The sequence below is a fragment of the Lissotriton helveticus genome, chromosome 10 (genome assembly GCF_964261635.1).
Source record: "Lissotriton helveticus chromosome 10, aLisHel1.1, whole genome shotgun sequence".
In the NCBI taxonomy this organism is placed as follows: Eukaryota; Metazoa; Chordata; class Amphibia; order Caudata; family Salamandridae; genus Lissotriton; species Lissotriton helveticus.
The window spans coordinates 18,776,686-18,793,535 of record NC_136071.1 but is presented as its reverse complement, the minus strand read 5'-3'; the positions used below and the strand labels follow the sequence as shown (position 1 = coordinate 18,793,535).

The window sequence follows — 16,850 nt, the reverse complement described above, 5'->3', positions numbered from 1 at the left end:
AGTGGGGAGACTCCGATGAGGCCCACATGGACTTCTTGTGCTGCTTTTTGGACTTAGCTGAAGTCTTGGAGGACTATGGGAGAGGTCTTTACGTGACTTCTGTCTGTGCTTGGCAATGCACAGCTTGGCTTCGAAGTCTCAGATCTCCTTCGAGTGCATCAGGGCACATGCCCCACACAACCTGGAATTGTGGCCCAACCCCAAATACCAGAGACTCAACTTATGAGGCTCGGTCGCAAAAAGTGTAGACAGTCCATACAAGGTTTAAATCCGGTTGCTTTTAGGGACGGGACATATTCCCTTACACACTGGGAAAAAAGGTTTGAGAAAAACTGGTCAACTGACAAGAAAACTGTAGAAGCAAGTACTGGATCAGAGTACCAAGGCGCAGAAAGGACGGGCCTGGGGTCAGTACTGCTGGATGGCGCATGTGTATGGTTCGTTCCAGTGGTCACTCCCAGGGCGGAGCAGAGTCGATGGAGAGCTGCACAACGCCACCTATTGCATGCACAGGCTTTGCTGAAGAACCTTCCAGATCCAGTCTGGTTCTGGAGGAGATTCTAAAGGTGAGGAATCTGCAGTTAGAAGTATCCATCAGACGTTCCCATGCTGGTTGGTGCCAGACGGGGATGCGCTGGCCCGTGCCAGACTGCAGAACGAGGAAGTGCCAGCAAACTGTACATTTCTAATATATTCTAACTTTAGAAATGCTTTGTGGCACACTTCTCAGACTGCTGAGTTTCAGAGAGCACTTCCTGCTCTGCTGTTTGCGGCACAGGGCTTCACGCTAGGTGATGTCGACGGCTGGGGCGGTCGACATCAAATCTGGGGAACCGGGTTCGAGTTTCGGCAACGACGCTGAACATCCTGTGATTCTTGGCAAATCACTTAATCTCCCCGTGCCTAAATGTGTCCCCATGTAACGCAACTGGTGCTGTGTAAAGCGCTCTGATACCCGATTCGGGTCAAGTTCGCGCTATATAAAACTCTATAATAAATAAATAAATACATTGGGTTTCTAGTGCAGATCCACAGTGACACCCTCTGGTGATAGTTTGCAACAGCAACACAAAAAGATGGACGGATGCTGAAAGGTGTCAGGCACTCTAAGTCGACAGGTTCAGTAATGTGAGAAGCCTGACTGTCAAGGGGTTTAGAAAACCTCTCCCAGAACAAACATTAAATGTGCTCCATCGAAGGTGATTTAGTTGAGCAGGAAGCCGGGCAGAGAGATGTGAACAAGTTTCAGGTAGCGCTGACGTACGTCGCGCCGCTGAGCAGAAGTTGGAAGCCAGGGACAGACTGACAGCGGTCAGTGCAGGCACTGCTGTCGGCTAGAGCCGCCTCCCAAGAGGACGCCGTGGTAGGATCAGGGGCGTCTCCGTCGACAGGAGACGCGCCCAAAGACAGGGTCGGATTAGTAAGGCGGGCACTTGGGCAATGGCAGAGGGGCCGGTTTTCCACTTCCAGCTGTGTGCCGCTTTTTTTGTCAATAGGTGGCGTTGTGCAGCTCTCCATCGACTCTGCTCCGCCCTGGGAGGGACCACTGGAACGAAGCATACACCGGCGCCATCCAGCAGTACTGACCCCAGGCCCGTCCTTTCTGCGCCTTGGTTCTCTGATCCAGTACTTGCTTCTACTGGTTTCTTGTCAGTTGACCACTTTTTCTCAAACCTTTTTTCCCAGTGTGTAAGGGAATATGTCCCGTCCCTAAAAGCAACCGGATTTAAACTTTGTATGGACTGTCTACACTTTTTGCGACCGAGCCCCATAAGTTGAGTCTCTGGTGTTTGGGGTTGGGCCACAATTCCAGGCCGACTGGGCAGTGTCTGGTTTGTTCGGATGCTGCCAGCGGCACAGTGGGGCACTGAGTGGCCTTTCTGGAGGCAGATGGGTGCCCATTACCTCCCTTTTATCATCGGGCGGAGGTGTCACTCCCTTTCTCTCGCTGGGACGGCCCATTAATGTATGCATACTGAGCGGGGCAGGGGCCTGAGCTGAAGTGGCCTCACTTGTTTTCAGGTGTGTTTCACCAGTGTGACTAATTTTAAAAAATCTAAGTGAACTAAGAAAACATGCTTCTGTCAGAGCCCCCTCACCTCACCTCTGTCTATAAAACTTCACAAAGCGTGTCTTGCAAATATGGGCCACTTTTCTTTTTTTGCCAGCCCGGGTCGATTTTTAATTTCAATCCAACCATGCCCAAAGATGGCATTTTACATCTTTTTCAAAAGTTTTTTGTCACCTGGAATGGGAACCTCCGGGGGCAGGTTAGATCCCATCTTTGGGAGAACTGGTGTCCCTGCTGTAGACCCCAAAAGGCCTCTCCCTGGGCAGTGGCAGCCCCTGGCACGCCCGTCAAGCCACAGGACAGAGGCCTGCCTCGCAGCATCCCGCACGGAAGATGGCGTCCCTAGGAAAGGGGCATCCGTGGACAGATGCTGCGAGGCCACGTCCTCGTCCGGCCACGAGATCACGGACGTCAGGATAGGAAAACAGGTTCACACAGGCAAGATGTGATGGGCCGCAACATGTCGATCATCCCCTGTGAGCTCCCAGACTGCTCTTCGCGGAGGACGGGAAGAGAGGTGGCCCCGGGTCCCTCGGACAGGGGCGGATTGGCACTGCGGGCATTCGGGAATCGGCCGAAGGGCCGCTGTTTCAGAGCCCTCTGTGGGCCGTTTTTTTTCTCCCCTTTCCCAGTCCACAGAGAGTGCTCTCTGCTGTCTGCTCTCTGTCGACTGGGAAATGGGAGAAAAAAAACGGCCCACAGCACGGAGACAGAGACAGAAATGAAAGCGCTTCACTGTGCAGGCCATACAGCGATTATCAGCTGTGGCCTCTACTGCACCCCCTGCCCTGCAAAGCAATCACGCTGAGGGTGGCTGGGGAGGGGGTGATTGTTCGCAAGAATCGGCCTCCCTGGGGGCCAGGTGTTTCTCAGGCCTTTTGAGCCATTTTCACAATGGCCCCCCTGGGGCCCACGCCGTGGAAACAGTGATAGTCTTAACACCTCGCCCACAGCCCCTCACATTCAGGGCACAGTGGGTGAGGAAGAATGGGTCTGGCTGTGGGGGCCAGGTGATGTTTTGAAAGCGCACAATCTTCACCTTAGGCCCCCCCCCCGCAAGAAGTTTAAAAAAAAAGGGTTATAGTTCTTTCTCTGTATCATCATTTTAGAACTGATGCATTTTCAATATTACATTCAAGGAAGTCATGTTTGCAGCTTTTCTATTTTATGCAACTAACAACCATTGACAAAACCTATAGTTCTGGCTTGTTGTAGGTGTAACATTACTTGCTGTATTATATATCTGAACGCAATGACAGAAGCAGCAAAATACCAGTCGGGCGGCACACTATGCTAAGCACAGATTTGTAGCTTAGGTGTTTTAAGCTACGCCCATAATTACATTGAACACCCCTTTGGAGAGACCCCTCAGTTTTGTCATCCCACTTAAAGCCCTGGAAACAACACCATGTCACAGACACCTCAGGGCCTGGCACTGTGCATCATGCATGACTCATGACTTCCAAGGTTTCAGATTGACTATGTGCAGGGGCATCTTGAACGCCTCCCTTTGCTTTAGGAACTACAGCGAGGGGTGAGTTCCTGATGAGTCTCTTCTGTCTGGAACTCTGCGTACAAAGGCTCAGCTCACAATTATTATGAAAAGGTGGGTGAGAGAGTAAGTGAAGGGATGGCTGGATGGATCAGTGAAAGGGTGAATGGATGGATGATGAGAGAGAATGGGTGGATGGATGAGTGAAATGATGGATGGATTGATTAATTGATCAGTGAAAGTGTGAATGGATGAACAGATGTGTGAAAGGGTGGCCGTAAGGATGGATGAGTGAGTGAAAGGGAGGGTACATGGGCAAAAGATTGGATAGATGAGTGAAGGAGTGAAAGGATGGATGAGAGAAAAGATGGATGGATGATTGAAAGGATGGATGAGTGATAGGGTCAATGGATGGATGCATGAGTGGATGAGTAGATGGATAGTTGGGTGAATGGAAGGAAGGATGGATGGCTAAGTGAAAGGGTCGATGGAGAGAGAAAGGGAGAATGGATGGCTGAAAGGGTGAATAGGTGGAAGGATGAGTGACTGGGTGGATGGATAAGAAAGTGAAAGGATGGCTGGATGGGTGAGAGGGCAAATGGCTAGATGGATGAGTGAAGATATGGATTGGGTGAAAGGGTGGATGGAGAGAAAAAGTGAGGATGGATGTGTGGATGACTGAACGGGTGAATGTGTCTAAGGGTGAGTGACTGGGTGGATGGATGAGTAAGTGAAAGGGTGGCTGGATGGGTAAATGGATGGATGAGTGAATGGATGGATGGATGGGTGGAAGAGTGGATGAATGGGTGGATAATGGGTGGATGAGTAAAAGGGTGGATGGAGGGATAGATGAGTGAAATGATGGATGGAAGAATACATGATGGATAAGTTTGCAAATGGTTGAATATGTTTGGAGCTGGATTAGCGGCATCTTATGTTTGCCACTTTACATCTCACAATGACTATCCAAGCAGATCTTCCCGACCATTTCTCTCACCAAACATGCCTGCTCAGAACCATGAATTGTAAACAAAATATCAGACTGGACAACCCAGTGCTGTAACCATTTATATAGATTATTATCATATGAAATATCACAAAAAGACCTGCACAGTTGATCAAAGCTGCGTGCATACTGAAAAACCGTGAAGTACACGATTGGTTCAACCTGATATAAACTTATTTTGACTAGTGCTTAAATGGTTGTCTATTTACTTACTTACATAATAATGCGCAACCTCCTCTGATGGGTCTGTAAAACGTACCTTTTGTCCAGAAGGTTTGTTCTGAATTTTAACCCTTTGTCCTGAATTTTTACACTCCCCATCCTGAATTTGCACCCATGCCAGTTGGTCACCCTAGTCCTGACACTCCCATACAGAACTACAGAGTGTTCACCCTGCCTTTTCTATTTGGTTACTCTTGTAACCAGATGCACCACACTGCCAAGCTCTAACTCAAGAGGGGCCATCTAATCCCCTTGGCATCCCACTCTCCACAGGGCTGACCAAAGTAGGCGGAGTAAAGCAGTACTCAAAGCTACATCGAGTGTGCCTCAATTGTCATCCCACCGAATCCAGAAAATACTGCACTAGACTCAGTGCAGTAGGTCTTCCTCAAAGGTTTACTTGACTTGCCACATCCAGCACCCAGAAATGCAATGTGTTGCTAGCCGATCCCTTCCTCTGAAGCAAGAAGGAACCGGTAGGAACCATTTTGTTTACCATTTCTTTGCACAATTTACTGATTCATTTGTGTGCCAGTTAATAATGTTACTTTATTTCAAAGGCCTCATCCAAAATGCAGACAAGGGGCATATTTCTCTATATGCCAAAAATATTAATTAGTAAGTTTTGGTTAGTTTTTGTTTGTAGTGTGTAGGTCTGACTGCACTCTATTTTAGGTCCTAGGCCAGAATGTGGCAACATGCTTGTGTGTTGATTTCAGGACATGTCTAAGACTTTGTGTAATGTGATTTCTCAAAAGAGAGCTGTTTAGCCTCATTCTATGCTAGGCCTTGTTCGAGGCCTAAGCAAAATTTGCAAACTTGGCACTTCTTTCTCTGTGCAGAAGAATTAAGTTTTCTAGCATGTTCAGGTTAGAATTCCTTTTTGCAGATTTTATATCATTTTCATGGTTAATTGAGTAATCCTCAGTCTCCTCATGGCCCAGACTTGAAGGCAGCAACAGATGTGAATAAAACTGTGTTTTTTGTATATAGACATCACTTGCTGGCTGTGAAATAAATTTATGACTAGATTGTACAGATACATTTTTTCAGCATTCTTTACACCCCAGACTGCCTTTTCCTCATTTGTGAATTCTTACTTTTGTTATTACATGTTCTGTTCCCAGAGATTCCAGTCTTACCCTTTCTCCTTGACTTTGTACTAGATTTCTGATTTATGTGATGATTAGCTGGTTGGGAAAGAGTATCTAACGACCTTGTGCAGGGCGTTAAGACTGCATGTAAGTATTCAGTTATCAGACCTGCAGTGCTCCTAGTCTTTACCAATATTACTTGCTCTGTAAGCTTTAAAAGGCTTAATTTACTAAATATTTCTCTACGAATCAGACCTCAAAGAGTAACCAAATAGTGTTTCATGAAAGGGCATGCCCCTTGAATGTGGGCCACGCCCCTTGAATGTGGGTCACGCCCCTTAACTGTAGGCCACGCCCCTTGAACGTGGGCCACTTTTTTCGTCAGTGCCCGGGCCAAATTGTGATCCCAATCTGACCCTGCCCTCGGACGTAATGTATTGTTGAAATGAGTGTCTGGTGGCAGACGGCCTCTCTTGCCACCCCCACACCCACCCCTTAAACCCACACTTTGTCAGCCCTTGAATCAAGTGCACAGCGGGAAGTGTAAACACACCCTAACTGGCAATCTTTCATGTCTGCGGTGTTTGCAGCCGTATATCACACACTTTCACTACAATGCTCGGTGTTAAAAACTTGTCAAATGTGAAGCAAATCTGAGAACTTGGCTGGAGACAGATGTGAACGCTGATCCCACAGTAGGTGACAAATTGCCCATTTTCGATAGTTTCGGACACAACGGGCGGTGTGATCGCCACGGGAGGAGGCTGAAGAGGGCCCAGGTGTGCCTGAAGGGCAGAGAGGAGACGGAGCCTGCAAACAAGCCTTGGCACTGACCTGCCCACGCATGATAGAAAGCGGAACATGACGCAGCCCTCGTGGCAGCGGTCAGCAGCTGGCACAGGTCTGGGTGACTCACCAGAGGGACGGGCGGTGGGTGATGGACAGCAGGGCAATGCCCGCATCCTTGGCAGCCTCGAAGATCTTTCCCTCCACGTCGATGCTGACGGCGCTGGTGCACTCGTCCAGAAGAGCATACTTGGGCCTGGAAAACAGGAAAACACCCTTCAACGGACAGAGCAGACATGTATTTATCTATGCGTTTTTATTATAGCGCGTACTTTACCCAGAGGTGTCATAGCGCTTTACAATAGAGCGAAGTACATCAGGTCAGACATTGCAGGCAACATGGTAGACGTGACAAGACATAACTACTAGAGTAAGGCAGAGTGATGGTTACATATTTACAAAATACAGATTCATTACAAATGATACATTGCAAAGTATAGTTGGAGGGATTAGGAGTTCAAAGGTCCATATCCACCCCTGAAGCGAAGGCCAAACTAGTCCCCCAGTGAGAGGCGTGAAACAGTGTCCGAGAATAATTGGTAACAGTGTCTTTGGAAGAGAAGGGTTTTAAGGTTCTTTTTGAAGAAGCGGAAAGGACCCCAGGCCGAGGGACACAGATTCCTCTAAGGCAAACAATCCAATGTGTCTGGACTGAAAGCACACACTTGGGCCGCTCCTGGAAAGAACCTTGAGCATAGGACGCAAGGCCAGCCGCTCTGCTGCCATCAAATGCACTTGCCGAGTGCTGCATGTATAAGACTCTCGCTTCCGGCATGAAACAACTGGGCCCAAAATGACTGCAACTAGTTGGAAGTTTCTTTTGGTACTCCGGGGGAAAGGAGCTCAGATCGACCGCTTCTCCGAGGAGGGTGGCGTGGATTCATAGGCACTTTTGAGAATGCACAGCAGAGGCCGTTTTCAATGGAGATGTAGACAGAGTGACCACCACCACCTCCAGTCGAAGGAGTTGTCCTACAAAGGACAGGTCCAGCAAAGGTCTAAAATCCATGGTGTTTTTCTTTCTGATCATACTATTCCTTGGTGAAGCTACTTACTTGTAACACTAGCTGTCTATCATGGGTAGCATCAATACATTCATAAATATTGACTATATTCAACTGTGCAAGCTATCCCATGCATTCTACTTCTAGAGGAATTCATCACTCCAATTGCCTATGTAATGGCCATATTATCTTCCTATTTTCAAGCACATGCATAAACCAAAAAACCCAAGAAAAGGAAAATGCTACTTCGCAGTATGCATCTGTTCTTGGCACATAGAGCTGTAGAGTCATATGCTGTGCATAGTTCGCCATCTAGTGTTGGGTCAGGATGTTTGCACTTTGTTTTTGTTTGAAGAAGTCTTTCCAGTCACGAGGTATCGGACTCCTCCTTTCGGTGATAGTGCGCATGGGCATTGTTACAATGTTTTCCCGCAGAGGGTGATAATGGAGTTAGTAAGAGTAGTAAAAGGAGATGTCCATGCATTCATGTACCTAAGTAAGATGTTACTGCACCAGGTGTAGGTACCCGGGGAGGCGGGTGGGTGCATAAGACTCTACAGTTCCATATGCCAAGAACAGATGCATACTGGGTAAGTATCTTCCGTTTGAGGCAAATGAGCTGTAGATCACATGCTGTGCAAAGACTATGTAGTAGTTCTCTACCAAAGTAGTGGCGAACCTGTATCTGCTGCAGTGCTCTGAAATAGTGTAGGTAAAACTGCCTGGCCCACTCTAGCTCGTTGTCTTGCTAACACATCTACACAATAGTGCCTTGTGAATGTGTGAGGTGTAGACCATGTTGCAGCTTTGCATATGTCATCTATGGGTATAATTCCTAAGAATGCCACAGAAGCCACCAGTTTACGTGCAGTGTGCTCTTGGGGGAACTGTTAACGTTAGTTTTGCTTTTGCATAGCATATTTGAATGCACTGGACTATCCACCTTGCAATTCCTGATTTTGATTTGGGTTTGCCCTAGTGTGGTGGAGCAAAAGCGACAAAAAGTTGATTGTATTACGGAAAAGTTTAGTCCTTTCTATGTAATGAAGCATTGCTCTCTTCACATCTAATGTGTTTAGGGCATGTTCTGCCACTGAATCTGGTTGAGGGAAGAGCACAGGTAACGCAACACATTGATTGATATGAAAAGCAGAAATGACTTTGGGAAGGAATTGTGGATTAGTCCGAAGAACCACTTTATTTTGGTGCATTTGTAAAAAGGGTTTTTTTATAGTTAATGCCTGACGCTCACCCACTCTTCTGAGTGACCTGATGGCAACGAGGAAAGCAACTTTCCATGTGAGAAATTGCAGTTCACATTTGTGCAACGGCTCAAAGGGTGGACCCATTAGTCTTGCGAGAACAATGTTGAGATTCCACACTGGAGCAGGTGGACGTCTCGGGGGAATGACTTGAGTCCCCCCATAAAGGCTTTGATAACAGGTACTTTAAAAAGAGATAGATGTTGTCTAGTCTGAAGGTGTGCAGCGATTGCAGCCAGATGTAAACATATGGACGTATACGCTAAATTGGAACATTGTAGATGTAGCAAATAACATATAATGTGTTGTACAGAAGCATCAAGCGGGTTGAAGTGATTATCATTACAGTAGATCACAAACCGCTTCCACTTTGCTGCATAGCTTGCTCTTGAGGTAGGACGTCTGGCCTCTTTGATAATATTCATGCAGTCTGGTGGCAGATTAAGATAGCCAAACTCTAAGACTTCAGGAGCCAGAACGCCAGATTGAGTTAACTGGGGTCTGTATGTCTTATGTCTCAAAGGCTCTGTGTGAGGAGATTGGGTGTAAGACAAAGTTTTTGGTAAGGAACTAAATGTAAATGTAAATGTAGTTGAGCTTATATAGCGCACAGCTACCCGCAGTGGGTTTCCCGGCGCTTGCTTAGGGAACCCTTCCTGGTATTCCCCTGTGAGATAGCAGGGTATCCACAAGGTGAAAGTCAGGCATCCCGCCGCGAGGGGCCGTTGTGGAGATTGAGCAAGCTATTGCCCAGAGTCGCAGAGTGTGAACCCGTGAGTCGAGGAGGCACCGGGGCGAGAATTATCGAGTCCGTGGAATGTTTAGCCCAAGACCCGCCGAGGCTGGGAATTGAACCCTGGTCCAGGACCGATCTCAGCTTCCGGGTCTGCTGCCTCTAACCCCTGAGCCACACTTCTCCACCTCAACCCAATTGGAACTACTGAGTTCCAATTGGGTTGTTAACCACGGTTGACATGCTCATGTGGGAGCAACTAGGATTTGTGTCAGGGACGCTTGTTTGAGTTTCCGAATCACTAATGGAATGAGTGGGAGAGGCGGAAAAGCGTAAGCAAATATCCCTGACCAATTCATCCATAATGCATTGCCTCTGGACAATGGGTGTGGATACTTGGATGCAGAGTTTCGGCATTTTGCGTCTAGATGTGTGGCGAACAGGTCTATGAGTGGGAATCCCCACATTTGGAAGAATGGGAGGAGAACTTGAGGGTGTATTTCCTGTATTGGACGACTGAGCAAATCTGCTATCTGATTGTCTACTCCTAGAAAAAAGCTGTAACAAAGTTATCTCGTCAACTGTCAGTCATAGAGAATAAAAATACGCTTTCCAAACGATCTCATAGCGGAGTAGTAGTTAACACGTATAAAGCCTTAAAACCGCAATCATACTTGAAAAACGGAATAAAAACAACCACCAAGGAAAAATTCTTAAAACTCCACTTTGGGATTGGTGCAATTAATCAGTTTCTTCCTCCTTGAGAGAGAAAAGGCGGCAAACAGTCTTGTCGCCTTTGTGGCTGCGGAGTGGAGGACCTATTACACGTTATCTGCACCCGCAACAGCCTAAGGGGGATAAGAATAACTATTAAAACCTATGTTTAGACAGTATGGATTTAGGACCTGCAGACAAGCAGCACTGCTGTGTTTCAATCCAGAGAGAGTGCAACTAAATTGTCGACTCAAAGTTTTTCAACATAATAACTAAGAGACTGAAAAATTCCAGCATGCTGCCCTTGGAACATTTAACAGAAGCTTCGTCAAATGGATTAACTTACTAAAAAAAATAAGTGGCAGAAGATTTAACAACGGAGCCAACGCCTTAAAAACTCTTCTTGTTGTCTTCAACTTAAAGCAGTAACTCGTGGCAAAAAAAAAAAAACGCGGGCCTGCCTCAGTGCGTCTCATCATAATTGTACTGTAGGGGTTTATCCTGGCGGAGTGTTGCAAGTTGCCGATGGACAATATGTGTTAAGGCAAATACATTGAAGAAATCTTTCCATGCTGGCCACGGTCTTCTTTACAACACCACTGATTATTTGGAAAAATATTGGAGGGTACATTGGAAAAAGGTTGAATAATTGTGTCAAACGCTCCCCTCTTCCCTTTTTAAACGTGTAACTGATGTTAAAAATGTGGCCTTTTTTAATAGCATTTTAAAATATATACGAACAAGATAATTTCAATTATGTTTTAATTAATCAAGCATAATAAACTTTTCTCTTTTATTCCTGGAAGGTGTTCTGCTAGGTGATCTATTTTGTGATGTATGACCCATTTCCAGATGGTCTGTGCTAACTGTGATAGCTGGAGAGAGTGTGTACCTCCCTGTTTTTGTGTGTAGTACATGGCTGTCATGTTGTCTGTATGAATTAGGACAGCCTTGCATACTAGCTGAACCTGAAATGCTTTCAGTGCCAGAAAAATCGCTATCAGCTCTAGATGATTTATATGAAGCGATTTCTGCTGCAGGCTCCAAGTACCCTGAATTGTGTGGGTTTGGAGATGCGCTCGCCAACCCGTCAATTATGCGTCTGCCGTCAGTACTATCTGTGGAACTGGGTCGCTGAAGGGCCGCCTTTTAAAACAAATTTGAGTGTTCCACCACTCAGAGCGATGGGTGCGGCAGTCTAGCAACACTAGATCTGATAACTGACCGTGAGCTTGGTTCCACGGACGTGCTAAGCATTCCTGTAGGGGACGCATCTGAAGTCTTGCGTAGGGGACTATAACAATGAAAGACGCCATCATTCCCAGTACCTGCATGAACACTCGAGCTGGTAAGGAGTGTTGAGGCTGAAACGGAGACATCAGGGTTTGTATATTCCGGACTCTGGCTGGAGTTGGGTATGCTAGAGCTTTTTGTGTGTTTATAGTAGCTCCTAGATATGCTTGAGACGTGGCTAGTTGGAGATGGGATTTGGACAGATTTACTGTGAATCCTAGCTCGTGGAGCAATTGAACAGTTTTTGTGTGTGGGGCGTAGACAGCTGTTGTGCGAGCTGGCCTTTATGAGCCAGTCATCTAAGTATGGGAAGACATGAATATCTTGTATTCTTAAATGGGCAGTGACTACTGCCAAGCACTTTGTGGGTGTGGTTGTTACTCCGAATGGGAGGACTTTGAATTGATAGTGCTGACCTGCTACCACAAACCTGAGGTATTTGCGGTACGCAGGGTGTATTGGAATATGAAAGTATGCGTCCTATAAATCCAGAGTTGAGAGAAAGTCGCCTTGCTGAAGAAGGGGGAAGCACTTGGAGTGTTACCATAAGAAAATGCTCAGACTGAATGTATAGATTCGCTCTCGGAGGTCTAATATAGGCCTAAGGGAGCCATCCTTTTTGGGAATTAGAAAGTAGGGGGGTGCGGGGGGGGAGAGTACACCTCTGCTCCCTGGTATGGTGAAGGGACTGGTTCTATTGCACCATTCTGTAACAAAGAGAGAACCTCTTTCTTTAGAAGGGGGAGAAGTTCTTGTGACATGTGGTGAAACCTTGGAGGAATGTTCGGTGGAGGGCTTGTAAGCTCCAGGAAATAACCAGATTGGATAATATGTAGAACCCATTTGTCTGATGAAATCGTATTCCAAATGGGTAGAAATTGAGAAAGACATCCCCCGACAGGAGTGGAATGGTCAGGGAGTATGGATAGGAAGCCACTGTTTGGTGTTTGCAGGGGAAGTGCGTGTTGTTACCTCTGCCTCTTCCCTTGCCGTTGTTTCCTCTATAACCACCTTTAAAATAACCTCTTGAAGAAGGCGACTAATTGTAACCCTAGTAAGAGGAGGAGGGATTGTCATATAGAGACACTTTTTTGGAGCCGCCCCTGTAAAATGAGCGACAAAAGGACCCTCTGTTGGAATGTGGTTGTAAGGCCCTCATGGACTTGGCAACGTCAGTATAATTTTTCATCTTTTCCAGTGATGTATCGACAGCTGGATCAAAGAGGTGTTCTTTGTCAAAGGGTTGGTTAAGAATAGAGGCTTGTACCTCAGGCATGAATCCTGAAATTCTTAACCAAGCATGTCTATGGAGCAGTACACTGGTGTTTACTGCCCGAGCTGCTGTCTGCCTGATCTAGAGCACACCTGATAGAGGTATTAGTTATTAATTTACTCTCTTGAATCAGGGCACTAACTCTAAAAAGAGATAGATGTCTATTCTGAAGGTATGCAGCCAGATGTAAACGTATAGACGTGTATGCTAAATTGAAACGTTGTAGATGTAGCAAACAACATATAATGTTTTGTATACAAGCATCAAGCGGGTGGAGGCATGGAAACCAGAATGTGTTTGGATTTCGACAAGGAATATGCTACTTACCAGTATGCATCTGTTCTTGGCATGTAGGGCTGCTGACATTCATATCTATAGCATAGATCGCCGCCTAGTGTTGGGTCCGGATGATTGCACATTGTTGTCCTGGAAGAGTCTTCGAAGTATCACGAGATAGGTGGCTCCTCCCCTGGACTACAGTGCGCATTGGCATCCTCAGATTGTTTTTCGCCATTGTGGCAGAGATGGAGTATGATAGAATAATTCTCAGGCATGGTCATTACTTACTGTGAGTGCTACAGCTGCGACAGGCACCGGGGAGGTGGGTGGGCGATATAAGTGTCAGCAGCCCTACATGCCAAGAACAGATGCATACTGGTAAGTAGCATATTCCGTTCGAGGCATGTGGGCTGCTGAATTTATATCTGTGCATAGAATAAATAGCAGTATCCTCCTTAGCGGCGGTTGCCCGTGCCAGCTGCAGCAGTCTGAAAAAGAGTTTTGAGAACAGCCTGACCTACAGCAGCTTGCTGTTTGGAGTGTACATCCATGCAGTAGTGTTTGGTGAATGTGTGTATGGTGGTCCATGTGGCTGCTCTACATATATGCTCTAGAGGAATGTTACCTAGGAAGGCCATGGATGCCCCTAACTTGCGTGTGGAATGCGCTCTTGGGGGAACTGTTAATGTGAGTTTAGCCTTTTGATAACAGATCTGTATGCACTTAACAATCCATCTGGCTATACCTGATTTCGAAATTGGGTTGCCTTTGTGCTGTGGAGAGAAGGCAACAAACAGTTGCTTAATTTTCCTGAAATCTTTAGTCCTGTCTATGTAATACAGTAGAGCTCTTTTAACATCAAGTGTGTGCAGTGCTCTGTCTGCCACTGAATCAGGATTTGGGAAGAATACTGGCAGTTCAATTGTTTGGTTAATGTGGAACTGTGACACCACCTTAGGAATACATTTAGGGTTGGTACCCAGCACTACCCTATTAGCATGAATCTGAATGAAAGGCTCCTGAATAGTGAGGGCTTGCAGCTCACTAACCCTTCTTAGCGATGTGATCGCTACTAGATAGGCCACTTTCCATGTCACAAACTGTATTTCACAAGAGTGAAGAGGTTCAAAGGGTGGACCCATTAGTCTGGTGAGAACTATGTTTACATTCCAGACAGGGGAAGGGGGGTGTCTTGGAGGAATTACCCTCTTGAGTCCTTCCATACAATCTTTAATAGCAGGCACTTTGAAAAGGGAAAGGTGCTGTTTGTTTTGAAGATAAGCTGCCATTGCAGCTAAATGTATCCTGATGGAACTATAGGCCAGATTGCATCTGTATAGGTGCAATAAATAACCTATGATGTTTTGCGTTGATGCATCTAGCGGATTTATGGCATTATTAGAACAATAAATGACAAAACGCTTCCATTTTGCCGCATAGCATGCCCTGGTTGTAGGCCGCCTAACCTCCTTGATGATGTCCATACAGTCAGGGGGCAGGTTTAGGTAGCCAAACTATGACCTCAGGAGCCATATTGCAAGGCTCAACTGTTGCGGATTTGGGTGCTGAATGTCTCTATGGCTCTGAGTGAGGAGACTGGGTGTGAGTCGCAGACGCTGGTGGAGCACCACTGAAAGTTCTAGGAACGTGGTGTACCATGCTTGCCTTGCCCATGTCGGAGCAACTAGGATGAGCGTCATGGAGAGCTGGCACAGTTTGCGCGCTACCAGCGGTATGAGCGGTGGAGAAAAAGCGTACGCGAATCTGTTTGACCAGTTCATCCATATCGCATTGCCCTGAGACTGCGGGTGTGGGAACCTGGCGGCGAAGGTTTGGCATTTTGCGTTTTCTTGTGTGGCGAATAGGTCTATCTCTGGATGACCCCACTGCTGGAAATACAGGTGTAGCTCTGAGGGATGGAGCTCCCACTCGTGCATTTGATGGGCTGTGCCTGCTGAGCAGGTCCGTCATCAGGTTGTCCTTGCCTGGGAGGTGTTCCGCCATGAGGAACATGTTCCTTTGAATGGCCCACTTCCACATGCTCTGTGCTAGGTGTGACAATTGTGGAGAGTGTGTCCCTCCTTGCTTTTGGATGTAATACATTGCAGTCATGTTGTCCATGTGGATCTGCACGACTTTGTTGCACAAATGCCATTTGAACGCCTTCATTGCCATGAAGATTGCCATCAGTTCCAGTAGGTTGATGTGCATCTTCTGCTACTGCGTCGTCTATAGGCCCTGCACTGTGTAATGGAGGACATGCGCTCCCCAGCCTTGGAGAGATGCGTCCGCTGTCAGCACTATCTGTGGCACAGGCTCTTGGAACGGTAGTCCCCTGCAAAGGTTTTGTGTGTTCCACCAATGCAGAGAGTTGTATGCATGACTGGTCACCAACACTAGGTCTTTTAGTTGTCCCTGAGCCTGGTTCCACTGTCGCGCCAAGCATTCCTGAAGCGGACGCATGTGTAGCCTCGCGTGTTGGACTATAAAGATGCAGGAGGCCATCATGCCTATCAGCTGCATAAACACTTGCGCTGGGAGTGAGTGTTGGGGACTGAATTTTTGAATCAGCACTTGCATGCTGTTGACTCTTGCTGAGTTTGGCTGTGCTGTTGCTGTTAGAGTGTTTATTTCTGCGCCCAAGTACTGAAAGAAGATTTTAGCTGACCTTAACAGCTAAGGTATCCAGCTTAGGTGCAACTGTTGTTGATGTGCGGGTTGAAGATGAGATTTTTGGTAATTTAGTGAAAATCTTAGACTGTGCAAGAGGTGAATTGTGCGGGATATGTGGCTGGCACATTGCTGGGCCGACTTTGCTTGGATAAGCCAGTCGTCCAGATAAGGATAGACATGGATGTGTTGTCTTCGAAGGTGCGCAGCTACTGTCGCCAAGCACTTTGTAAACACTCTGGGGGCTGTAGTGACCCCGAAAGGCAGGACCTTGAACTGGTAATGCTGGTTGTTTATGGTGAACCTGAGATTTCCTGTGAATGGGGTGAATGGGAAGAATGGGAATGTGGAAATATGCATCCTTCAGATCTAGGGTTGCCAGGAAATCCCCCTGACTGAGCAATGGTAGAACCTGCTGTAAAGTGAGCATGTGAAAATGTTCTGACAGGATGTATTGGTTCAGGGGTCTGAGGTCTAGAATGGGCCTGAGAGACCAGTCCTTTTTTCAGATTAAGAAGTACAGAGAGTACACCCCTGAACCCTGTTGTTCTAAAGGCACGAGTTCGATGGCCCCTTTTTGCAGCATGGAGATGACTTCTTGCTGCAATAAGTGCATGTGCTCTGCGGACATAGGACGGTGCCTTGGGGGTATGTTGGGTGGAGTGGAGGTTAGTTCTAGACAATATCCGTATCGTATAAGCTGTCTCACCCACCTGTCTGTGGTAATGCCTTCCCAGACTGGCAGGAACTGCTGAAGTCCCCCCCCGACTGGTGTTATATGGTCCGGGGGCAGTGACAAGATGTCACTGTTTATTGGTGGCGGAGGATCTGGCATTATTATTTCCCCGTTCTCTGCCTTTGGTGCTGTTCCCACGGTATCCACCCCTATTG

General features: G+C 46.9%; 1 protein-coding gene across 1 annotated transcript in view; it reads right to left on the bottom strand.

Moving 5' to 3' along the window:
- The window catches only part of ABCD1 (ATP binding cassette subfamily D member 1), a 209,234-nt gene that overhangs the window by 26,088 nt on the left and 166,296 nt on the right, over positions 1-16,850 (bottom strand). Inside the window, exon 9 of the mRNA XM_078664579.1 lies at positions 6,802-6,927. Coding sequence (XP_078520705.1) covers positions 6,802-6,927 — 126 coding nt within the window. The remainder of the gene's footprint in view (positions 1-6,801; positions 6,928-16,850) is intronic.